This window comes from Telopea speciosissima, chromosome 8 (assembly GCF_018873765.1).
Source record: "Telopea speciosissima isolate NSW1024214 ecotype Mountain lineage chromosome 8, Tspe_v1, whole genome shotgun sequence".
NCBI classification, from domain to species: domain Eukaryota; kingdom Viridiplantae; phylum Streptophyta; class Magnoliopsida; order Proteales; family Proteaceae; genus Telopea; species Telopea speciosissima.
Window position 1 is genome coordinate 23,836,296 of NC_057923.1, and position 12,987 is coordinate 23,849,282.

The 12,987-nt window shown below is 37.5% G+C and overlaps 1 protein-coding gene across 1 annotated transcript; it reads right to left on the reverse strand.

The window, feature by feature from the left end:
* Nucleotides 1-473: 473 nt before the first annotated feature.
* Nucleotides 474-9,308, reverse strand: LOC122671361. The gene is made up of 4 exons (XM_043868526.1): nt 7,698-9,308; nt 5,728-6,644; nt 2,768-2,824; nt 474-735 (listed from the first exon to the last, which is right to left on the reverse strand). Exons 1-4 carry the CDS (start codon nt 8,695-8,697, stop codon nt 490-492), a joined length of 2,220 nt encoding a protein of 739 aa, XP_043724461.1. The 5' UTR covers nt 8,698-9,308; the 3' UTR covers nt 474-489.
* Nucleotides 9,309-12,987: the final 3,679 nt, after the last annotated feature.

Consider the following 12,987-nt stretch of genomic DNA (forward strand, 5'->3'; position numbering starts at 1 on the left):
ACAAAATTATATGTTTTTTTGTCGTCTCCAAGGTCCCTCAAGTCGTGCTTGGAGAGGATTACAGATTACTCTCAGAAGCATATCAACTGCTATGCTCAAATTTAGAAAAGAAGATGTAAGCCTGTAAGTATTCATATGTATAACATGTTCACAGAGATCAGAATCATTATCATCCTGCTGCGTCGTGGTAAGATTTTCATAGATGTTTCTTCACATATAGAGTACAAGACATGCAAGTGGGGATTTGAAAATGGTGGTAACTCTATTTTAGAAAAAAAAAAAGGAAAATTCACTTCTTACAAGCTCAGGGCTTCTCATGCACAAAAGAGATTGAAACAGATTCAAATCAATCAAGAAACCTTCCTAATTTTTTTTTATCTGTTGTGTTTACATGAACTGATTTAAAATTGGCTAATCGACATGGGCAAGACTGTACACTCGCAGTTGCCAGCCTCGCGCAATATCCATAAATGACGTGAACTAAAGCGTCTATTTGATTCTCATGCAGTTGCGTAGAACCTCTGCAAGTTTCTTGTACATGTGGTGCTTCAAATACATCCTCTTCACTTTCCTCCTGCCGCTGATTCCCATCTGGTCTCTTGCTATTGGGTTTTCAAGCAAAAATTGAATATTTTGGGCTAGGAATTGAGAGCCTGGATGCCCAATAGGATGGAGAAGACCCGTTACATTGTGATCTACAATCTCCTTTGTCCCTCCAGCATCTGTGCCAATAACCTGCACCCAATACGATTTGATACTTTGTTAGTCTTGGTCTCAGTTTCAATTAGTAATAAATCATGCTCTGCAATTATGTTCACTACTGGTTCCATGGAACCATGAAACAAATTAATGAATTCATACCAACTTAGTCACCAAAAGGCAATAGCAAACAATAATCTATCATGACAATCTTTTTCTCCTCTTTTAGGGTGAGGTGAATCTGTCGACAAACTTTTTCCAGGGAGAGGGGGGGGGGGGAAAGTGTGCTAAGATCGATCGATCTTCCCTGAAAAGTTTACTGACAGTTTCTCAATTCTTTTATAGCACGTAGTTAGAAGTCAAATGTAAACCTAGGAAAATTAGTATCCTTCCTATGGCATATTTTGGCAACTAGCTTACTAATACTGAGGAAGAACAACAGTTAATAGTGAAACTGGCTTAATATTTAATTGATCATGGAGAATCTTACAATAGATGCTCCAATCTTGTTATGCTTTTATGTAAAGCTAAATAGTGAGAGTAGTGAACCAGACCTCATCAAATGAATATGCAACCATAGGGAACCCTTTATGACAAAAGGCCTTTTTCCTATCATTAGCCACAGGAGTCACCATAAGGAAACCTTCATGACGGGCCTTTTTCTATCATTAGCCACAGTAGACTGCCTAGTTTAAAATGGCAAAGGTCATCTGCATATAAATACATGCCAAACATATCAAAGGATGGTTGAGGTAAAATAAGAATACCAAGGTTTTCAGTGTAGATGCCTCCTAAGCAGCTAAAAGTCTGAGCTTGCTGAAGCCACTACCCTGGTTTGAAGGCCAGACTACCACCCATTTACTGGGAGGGGGGTAACCTGGTGGAATATGTCAATATGTTTTAACCAGGGAAAAGAAAGTAGGTCTCTAAGAAATAAGAAAGTCAGCAAAAAATCTGAATGTATGTCCTTTTGTTTTTCGAGAGATCCTTGATACAATAGTACCTCCTTTTAAGTAGAAAAAATGTGCTTATATGGGTTCGCTTAATTTATCTAAGAAAAGTTCCAGCAAGTGGCAAAATAAAAGGAGAGTTAATTGAGATTATGTTGAAGAAGGCTATGGTTGGCACCAGTGATGGGAATCACACTGCTGCAGGTCAGAGGCTCTGAAGGAAGGGAAGATGGGAAGGACATGGTTCAAAGAGGGAAGGCAAAATTTTGATTAGTGATGATGATCTCTCAAGACAGTAAGAAGTATTGAAAGTCCTCAGGTATCTCTGCGTTGGTGCCTTTGACATTCATTTAAATAGGAGTGCATATTCAGATTTTCAACCTTTGAGAATTAAAGCATGCTGAAGTTGGTTGCCACAACATTCATAAATTGCACAACAACAACGACTCAGCCTTATCCCAACTGAATCAGGTTGGCTAAAATAATTATCTGGATATTGTGGATAAAAGAAAGGAAAAACATAGTGCATGGTTCCTAATTAATGTTTCTGAGTTAGAATATAAATCATTAGACTCGAAGGCAAATGAGATGATTACTTGAAAGCTTTTAAGAAGTATATCGTTATCAACTTTCAAGGCAGCTAGTGGCTATGACTTATAATACCTGAAATTGGAGTCACTGCATGTAAGATTAAGCTGGTTATCATACAAGAGAGAGTTATGAGGAGAAGATGAAAACATAAGGCAATGACTCCACGACACAAATAATAGGGTGGTTAAATGTGAAAAGGTTAACTGAATTTGTCTTACAAGGAAAACAGTCAGATGCAATGTTGAAATAGCCAAATAGGAACGACAATCGGTTCTTTATGGACAAAGGGTATTTTGGAACGAGGAATAGTAGAGTGGATGCCTTCAGGCTATCGATAGCAGGGCAATAGGGTAAGAACTCCTCTTCAACAATATTCAAAGATTATGCATGCACATTGCATGCATAAAATATTCTCGTGAGAAGACAGAACATCCAACTGAATGGACTAACAGCAATATTAATCGATTTGAAATAAGCTAACTGCTTCAATAGAAGAAAAGAGACACAAGTTTATAGGATAGTGGTACCGGAAGGCCAAATGCCATAGCTTCGATAGTCACTCTTCCAAATGTTTCTCCAAGACCCTGTACACCATTTGAAAGGAAAATAAAATTTTACGAAATAAATTTAAGTAATTGTAGGAACCGTAGACAACTAGGCATTATAAATCTTGGGAAGACAATCATGGGTCATGGAACATAGACAAATACCAGAAAAATTTACATTTGGTAGAATCAATGATATTCCATACACAAACAAGGAAAAGCTACAGACAGAAAACACAAATACAGGTTAATAAAGTTTAGATTGGGGTCCTGCAAAATCCAGATTGAATTGTCAACTAAAATGGATCATATTTTACAATATTTTCCTTGTGTTCCTCAAGAGAACTAGTTTTTCATAACCTAGCTCTCAGGAAAAGTAAAAGGAAATAACAAAGTTAGCTCTAGCAGTTCTAACTTTAGGCTCTCCATATGCAGCTATGCGGTTCTTTGACATCATTGTCTTCAGAACAAATTTCTAGTTAAAGATAAATAGGAGTTTCTTCGCCAGCAAAAGTTTTGTTATGCGGGAGATATAGGACCAGAACGCTCAATAAAAGATACAGTTCCATATTCACATCTAAGGATGGAGGATCAACATATCTATTCACCTTTGCATAATCATGCCTGTTTAGCAATTTTAGTATAGGAAAAAAAAGCCACCAACAGCCAGAAGTATCTAGAAGACTAGAATAGAGGAGATCTCAGCTGATTGAGATAGTAGATTCATATTTGAATTGTGGAAGTTTAATGATGAAGCATGTATAGAAAGAGAATGAGATTACTGGCAATAAGAGGACAAAATTTGCTTCTACAGACCTATATTTGCATTAAAACTTGATGACCACCTTGTCCCAAAAATCAGAGGTTTACATATGCCTAATATCAAATACAAGCATCAAGCTTTATGTTGACCAAGTTTGGATGTATAAGTGCAGAACTTTACTAGCCCATGCTGTTCAGGTATAGGATGACAGACTCTGAAGGAAGATAGAAGTGGGAATAGATATTAATAAAAGGGACCAGAGATTATATTTTTCCCAAATCTAGAATTTTATGGTTTACATATCTTGATTGCTTGTTCTTAAACTACAGCAACCCTCCCCATCCCCCCACCCCAGAAGAAAAGGATTTTCTACGTCACCAACAACCCGAAGGGCTGAACCCGACAGTTAAATTGGACAGACTCAAATTAGATACATTTAGGCGGTGTTTGGGAATTTCACATACTGTTTCTTGCTCTTGCAATGGTAAGAGAGTGACAGTGGAGGGGATTCATTGAATGTTGTCAGATGGATTCACTCAAATTTATGCTAAAGCCTTGATGTCCAGGCTTAACATCTCAATCCAATGAGGGAGGCACTCTTTGCCAGCGGATTCCTTTGGAGTTTCTGATCCTGCATGCTGATTTTGAAAGCACAAAACAAAAAATGCAGCCTGAAGCATGGGGAATTCAGTAACCGAACTAAGGCCAATGTAGCCGACCCGAACCATGCTTTGCTGGCCCCCTTTTTTTGGTGTCAAAGGGCATCCAAGATTCTGGTTCAGAGGCAAAGATTTAAAGATTGTTATCAGATTCCAGATCATTTCTATGTGATACCAATCCAGATCAGATTCGATAAGCTGATCTACACAAAGGAGCAGCTGATCCTGTGAGCAAAAGCCACATATTGACAGTGGATCAGGTGATACATGGTCCACCAGATTGGACAAGCCCCAGACTCACCGTCCAAAAAAAGCAACTTGGTGCAGAAGATGGTCAGGCTAAGCAAAAAATTGGGGTGAAGCAACAAAATAACTCGAAGTAATGGACAGCTTCCTTTGTAATCATTGGATTGAGGTTGAATCAACCTTCGATCTCAATGAGGCAATCTGCTCATTTCACAAGATAGAAAACTATTATTTGTTCAAAGATCTGATAGGTTTGTATTCAACATGCACTTTTCATTGAATGTCTTAAAAGAGGTACACATTGTTTACAACTTTTTTTCATAGATAACTGTGAAATTCTATTGCTTAAAAAAATAACTCAAGGCTTAGTATTCAACAACAACAAAAGCTGAAGCCTACGTCTCAAATCAAAACATTAGGCTATCAGATAATGTCCCAAGTACAAGGAATCCCTGGAACCCCATTCCAGGCCAGATTTTCCTACTAAAGAATTAGTAGGCTCAAAAAAGTAAACAATATTGACAACACTGATAATACTTGAGGAGCATTGCAGAGATATAGATTAACACTGAGCTTGATAATGAAACTTGTATTCTACTGTTTTTTTTTTTTGTTTTGTTTTGTTTTCTGTGTGTGTGTGTGTGTTGAGGGGGGGGGGTGTGTGGAAGTCATCCATCTTTCATAAAAGTATTCCTCGGTTCTGTTCATTTGGTTACTTCAAGTTCTTGAGTCATATCTCTATCTCCTCTCATTATATTAAAATCTTCTTCGATTTGTGATTTACAAAGTGGAGAAAAAAAGGAAGAACAAAAGGTTAGATATGATATTATGTAGATCTTCAAACTAACGAGGGATGATGATTTTCTTTTTTTATTTAAGGTCTAGTGTAGGGATGCTCTAATTAGTCCATCAAAGTACTCCACTGCTACAATATACAAATACCAACTCTATGTGAGCCTTTGGCAATTTACAAATTGTTGTGCAGGGAAGATTTTCAGTAACATATATAAGATCAATCCACCTTTTGCTGAAAATGGATTTCCATCAGACATTGTTTAACCAATCCTAGTCAATCTATATCTCAGTTTCGCTGGACACCACCAGTTATTTAACCAAATTCTGCCAATAAGAAACAGAACTTCTAATGATAATATCTCAATGTCCAAATCTGAAATCAGCAATGCTTTTTACGAAAATATAATAAGATATAACTGCCCAATTGGGAATATATATTAATGCCATGAAGTGGTAGGCAACTAGGAAGATATGATTACCTGAGAGTTTATAATGTAAACATCTGCCGCAGCATAAAGTGAGGCAACACGTGTAGTTGCTGGAGTCCATAGCACTGACTTTGACAGGTTTGAGTGTTGAGACAAGAATCTGAGCAACCCTTTGACATAAGCCACTTTATTACTCTTGGATCCAACAGAGCCAATTAAAAGTCGAAGATCCTGCTTCTTAGTTCCCTCTTTGTCGGACAAAAGTTTCCTCATTTTGTCATCAACAGAGGTTAGAGTATCTGTAGTATCTGTATAATTAGTGAGCACCGGGAGAATCTGTAACCCCAAGCCTTTCCTCTTAGCTTCATTGAAAGTAAAAATAGATTTGTCAGAGCTGTATAATCCATTTGAAGATTCACCAATCTGAAGCTTATTTTGAAACAAACTTCTTAAACGTTTCTTCCCACCCAAGGAAGAATGGTCTTGGCCTATTTTGATCAAATCATTGCTTCCTGAGTTTACCAGAGAAAGGTTTTGTCCAACCATCAATCTTGCTGATTCAAGAAGCAACAGTTGGCCCTTTCCAGGGTTGATGCTACTAAGAGACATCACAAGCATATCATTATCTGTTAATCCCATCTCCTTTCTAACTGCATCTCTTAGCAGCTGCCTTTTCTCCTTCATCTTTTCAATGCTGAATGATGGTGTATTTAGGGAGCAAGGAATGCCTGCTACAAAGGCCAGTTCATCATTAACAGAAAGTGGAACCAAAGCAGGCTGAGACTTCAGCTTAACACCTTCTTCTTCACACCATGCTAGCCATTGTTTAGATTGTGATTCAGAAAGAAACATCAACATTTTTACTTGGTTGAGCATTAGCTTTGATCGGTCAAAGTACTCCCGTCGATTTTCCATGATCCACCAAACAACTTGATTTGATCGAGCTGCAAATCGTTTGAGGTATTGCTCTGAAAAAAAATGTTGATTTCATTTCAGGTTAAACCATTAAATCACAAGGAAGCACACCAAAGAAGAAGAATACGATTTCATTTCACCCTTAGACTCCCTCATATTAGATGTGACATTGTTTAAAAGTAAAATATTATAAGAAGAAAATACCAATAGCAGAAAAAGAAATAGTAACTTTTACAATGAACACAAAAAGCATTTGAATCCCACCCATGCACCCCATTAGAAGCATAAATTGTTACAGGAAATAAAAACGTCACCAATGGATTCAATTCAAAAAGGACTAAAGATATCCTTGTCTTTTATGCTTCCTCAACTGTACACTGATAGAGTTCAATGCTTACTGTAAAGACAAGGGGAAATAAAGACACAGCAATGCCATCCCGATAGATTAAAAAGCCTCATCAGGATAAGGGACATGGAATGTAACCACACATACTTAATGACAAGCCATATGAAATATTAGCATTTGAATCTGTTATTAAACAAAGCTAAAACTTTGTAGTATGGGATATCACATGGAGCTTTGGAAAATCATTTAAGATAACTCAGGTCAGAAGCAGGTACCACTTGCAAGATGAACTACATGATGAAGATGACATGTACTAACCAAAGAATGTGCTGCATCAACAGTATGGTACTACAATGGCAAAAATATACTTGTGTGTGTACAGGAAGGCAATCAGGCTATCTGTTCCTTCTATGGATTAAAAATAGCATGAGACCAAAAACTCATTCATGTAAATTGCAGGGGATTACAATATGAGGAGATAATTTCCCCCATACAAATTCTTTTTTTACGATATAGAATTGATTAATATCAGTCATTTCAGCTTGGCCCTTCAATAACTTGATAGATAAATCCTCAGGGACAAGAAAATAAAATATAATTCAAAGGTTCATCATAAAAGATTCCCATTCAATTTAGTTATAGTGCAAATACCACAAATAGCAACACAAAGCAATTTTGGTGTCGGGATTACAGAAAACACTTGGAAGTTATCATTTAAGCCAAATTTATATCAGTTAACTGTTGAGAAGAGATTTCTCACCGATCCATGATGCACACACAGCAGATCCTGCAATGACAAGATCTGCCTTCATGGCAGTTTTGTAGCTCAGCTCTGCCTTGTCTTCAAGCACTTTGATCTTTCTCCTATCAAGCTCTGCCATCAATCCACCCTTCTTGCTAAGAACCACAGAAGACACCGTAGCTCCGCAGCTCAAAAGCTCTGTTGCCAATTCCATCATTGAAAGTGGGGACCCAGTCATCGAAAGCTCATGGAATATCAAAACAAATTTTCTAGACCAAACAAGACGTGCAAATTCCCCCTTCCTATCACAAGTACCTCTTCGCTTTTCAGGGTTCCATTCCAATATTCTGTCCTCTGTTGACCCAAAGGGACCAACAAGTAACCCATATGAAGTATTTCTTTTAGGAATTTCCTCTTCCGTCTCCTCCAAGCTGCTGGTTGTACCTTCTACAACAGCCTTTTGCCTGTCACGTGTCTTACTACTACGCAACTTTCGTTCCATACTTGTTTTCTTACTCCTCTTCCGGCGGGATGGAGGGCGATTCCCATTTTTGGCCAAAGCCACCACGTCCAGTATCTTAAACTGTGTTACATTTTTGACTCCCTCTTTATTCTCAGTAGAAGCATTTTCAGCTACCAAAGAATCTCTTTTTGTAATCAAATCTGGCTGATGATCCCGTTTCATGTTGAAAATGCCACCTGGTTTACTTTTATAACCTATTAGCTCATCCCTATTATCATTGTGAGCCCATCTGGATTGAACATAGAACCCTAGATAAGTCCAGAGAGTTATTAAGAATAACCAAAACAACAAACGGTTACTCCCAATCCACCGTAAACACCCTCCACTGCTACGAGCTTCTCTTCGAGGAGTTCGACTGGAATTTAATCTTCTAAACGAAGGAGAACCTCTAGGAGTTGATCTCCCTGATAGTGTAGATTTCAAACTCCCACTTTGACGTAAAGATGCCTGCCTAACGACATTTCCTTGAAAATCTCTGTTGTCACTTTCCTCCATTTATTTCTTGCACTTAATCATACAAATAAATGCGAATCATTCATCAAACCAAATTCCTTAGCCGAACCAGCAGAAACCTTGAAGAACTAGCCAACATTTGTTGCACACAACCGAAGGAGGCACTCTGCTAGATCGTTTACAGTTCCTCACCGGTAACCTACATAAAATAAGAAATCAAGCAATCTTCTGACTACAGAATCAAGATCAATGCCACAACAAACGATGAATTCACCGGGGAAAACGATTCACAGTAAGAAGCACTCCTGAGCTGCATTAATGAATTAAACCAGGGGAAAACTCAACCAGAGAAACTCACTAAGTTCAAAAACAGATTCTTCACATTCTAGATTAAGAACAGTGGAGCGATGTAGATCACACACAAAAATCACAAATTCAGTGGAAACTTACTGAGTCGAATGAAAATAAATTACTTCGATCCCAAAAACAAAAAAGGAAGCACAACTGATCAGTAGCACTCAGCTTCGAATGAAAATAAATTACTTCGATCTTTGACAAATCTGAGACTGTGAAAGCTCAGAGCAATAGATCTGAGCAGTATTTTCGAAGCAGAAAATCCGAAATCTCAATAAAAAAGGAAAAGACATGAAAAAGGATTATAACTTTAAAGAGGCTCTAAATGTGCGCACTTACAGGTGCAGAAGCAGAACAGCTTTTTGAACGCTGTAGCACGGTAGTATGTCTCTCCGACAGAGAGAGGGAGGGAGAGAGACCAGACAGAGACGGAGAAGGACTCTGTGTCGCACGAATTTCTCTTCTCTAGAAACTTTCGCCTTTTTTAATTTTTTTCAAAATTGGTCTCGCACGAATCCCATCTGGTACCAATCGGACGGTGGGATAAGCCACATTCCTCTCTCTTCGAGAATGAATTACTACTTATTGGTACTCTGTGTCGCACTGTATCTGATGCTGTTTTTTTGTTTTTTTTTCTAAGAAAAAAATTGAGAGTGTTTCCAAATATTGTCGAATGCTATAGTGGTACCAATCAGACGGTGAAATTAGACTCATTTTGGCATTTAATCTTATGAAAGAATTCTAGTTGGTACGCTGTGTTACACTCTATCACTATTGTTTTGCATGGGCACTGGATGCACACGCAAGCATCGCCTTGGACACGATTTCCACTTTTCATGGTGTAGTGCGATGGTTTTGCATGCTTTTATGTCTAGGTATAGAAACTATGCAGCCTAAGGGTGTCAATACCTAGACTGAACAGATAAGATCGATCAAAATCGACCAGAAAAACTTGGATTGAACTGAACTGAACCGATCTTTATTGGATTGGTTTTGGATTGGGGTATGATGAGATTGGCTAAAAATTGGATCGTACCAAACTAACCGATATCCAAATTGAAAATCGAACCGAATGAAACCGATAAAAAATTATTGAGTATAAGATTATAAATAAATGAGTTGATTATCCATTGATTTTAATATTAATGAGAAAATTTCTGGTTTGTGAGGGGAATTGTTACAAATCAATGACTATGATGAAGTTATGAATAGAGAAATTGATTTCTAAGATTCATTTTCTGATTTCAATAATATTTATCTACTTATTAACTAGTTATTCGTTGATTTCAATATTAGTTATCTTCCTTTTATGATTAATGAAAAATAATGATATGATTTGTAACAATGATTTTGCTACAAACTCTATTTATCCATTGATTTTAATATTAGTTTTCTTTCCTTACAATTTATCTTCTTTGTTCGGATTACAACTTGAACATATCAAATCAATTTTTCTATTCATGGTTGTTTACATGTTTGACTTGGGGGAAGATGAATTAAAGTGTTTTTATCGATTCTTTCCTCACTACATGTTATGAATGTAAGATTTCATTGTGATTCAAATCCAAAAACAAACTAATCTAAAACAATATTAACCCGATATTTAAAAAATCAAAATAAACCAAAACCGCACCAAACCAAAATGACAAAAAAATCAAAATGTCTTAATGATTTGTTTTGGTCTTACTCATTCCGAGACTGAAACTGATTCAGCCCAACTGAAACTAGGCCGAATTGTTTGTTTGACACCCTTAACCTATATTGCAGCCACATGACTAGGTAACGTTTTTTTCCCCCTATTAAGAACGACGACGGTGACGAGTAACAAACTTGGGTCAACAAGTCAAACTTGGACAAAATCGGAGTGATATAGATGATTTTCATTCATTTGCTCACAGTCGTTTGACCGTCAAGTGCCAACTGGAAATGCCAACGATCCTATAAGTTGGAGGAAGTGAGGTGTGACTGTGTGAGGATACTGTAATGAGTAGGGATTGGGATATCGGTATCATCTCCACTGATACTGATTCGATACCTATCTGGATTGCCTTGTATCGATCAATTTTACCACTAGTTTTCATTATTTTGTTTTTTTTATTAACGATTTTATCTTTGATTCGATACCAATTCTCGCCTCAAGATCAATCTTGATTGATACCAACCTGATCCAATCAATCTCACCGATTTGATACCGATACCTCATACAAGGTAAAGAGAATGCCTACATAAGATGAGGCTATCTGACCATGCTAATCTTGGATTAGCAAGCTAGGGGATGATTAAGTGCTATACATTATGATAATGACGATGAAGAAGAAGTAGAAGAACAAGAAGAGGAAGAAGAAGACGAACCACTTCTTGCCTTCTTCTGCGACATAGGGTGTCAGGATAAGATTCCAGACCCACATGGGTCCTGGTAACTCCATATATATCCTTTATGGTTTATGCTATGTTTTTTTGAACTTCTCACGATGAGTATGCTTTTGTCTTGCACTAAAACTCAGTGAAGTCCCAAAAAGGAAAGTTCTAACTGCCTCCACTAAACACTTTATTTATATACATTTGATGGATCATCTTCATGTATTTTTTCTTGTTGGCTCGTCCACACCATGGTTCGTAATCTTGGATCGAATCAGTTGATAATGGTCGAATTGGATCAATATCGGTCGAGATCGATCCTGAGATTTGATTGATACGAAAAAGTTTGATTGGATCATTCCTTGGATTGGCCAACTCGATTGGATCGGTCGATCCGATCCAATTGAATATTTTTTTTTTCAAAGTTTTTAAGCTTTTAAAAAAAAAAAATATTATCTAGACCGATATTAATCGATATTGACCGATACCAATTGATATTGACTGATCCGATCTGCATACTATCGACTGATCCGATCCCGAGATCAAAACATCCACTAACTTTGGCCGATACATGACCCGATCCATAAAAAAAGATTTTGGGGGTGCACAGATCTGATCCCAATCTAAAAAGGTTTTGGCAATGACCGATACCAAATCCGATACCTGGATTTTGCACCTTGATCCTCACAGCAGATACGCTTCAATCAAGAAAACAAGTGATCATTGCTGCTTAGAGAAAAAGCAAAGTTTAAAAACCAAGAATAGGGCATGGGAATCGGATTGAAATCAGTTTGGAATCTCTACCTAAACCCTATAAATTAAAATTAGAAAGAGGAAACAAAGATTTCTACACATTTATGATCTATTAAAGTTCTTTATTCAAAACAATTGAAGATCTTGTCATGAGAGGTAAATTTTATTGATTTAAAAAAAAAAATATTTTACTGATTACAAGAAGGTTCTAAAAAAGCTAAAAAATGAAGATCTAAGTGCAATCATGGTCGATTGACTTAAAAATTAGACATATAATCAGAATCAGGGTCGATCGATTCCACCCATTCCAATAAAATTTCTAATAAGATGAGAAGAACCGAATTGGATAATCTAGGCATAGTCAGCTTCAGCAGCCCAACTACATGCAAGCTTAGGTGGCTAGGTTCTTAAGAAGAAACTGATGTTTTAAAAGGTGGAATCAGATCAGCCATTCTAATCAGAATTTGGATTGGACCATGGGTAAACCAGTCTTTTCGCGTTGGGCTGTGTCTGCGGGGTGCAGGTACACGCCAAGACGGCATAGCAGTTCTTTCTCCCAATTTTCATTTACATGTTTCTGGATCCGTTTGTTTACTGAATGAAGGCTGTGGAGCGGGCCCAAATATTGGGCCTCTAAGCTATTTATTTGGGAGAATCCTGCGCCCCTTGAGCGTCAAATGGGCCTAATTCTGAGGCTGGGAGACTGTGGGTCAAGTCCAACGCTTGTTGGGTCTTTTTGGCTGGCCCAACCAATTAACCATCCAAAGGGAGGTACGTGGGATGTGACAGCCCATCTTTTTTAATGCCTTTTCGGTCCTTGTGATTGGAGATATATTTAATTCATTTTTTTTTGGGTAAATTACAGCG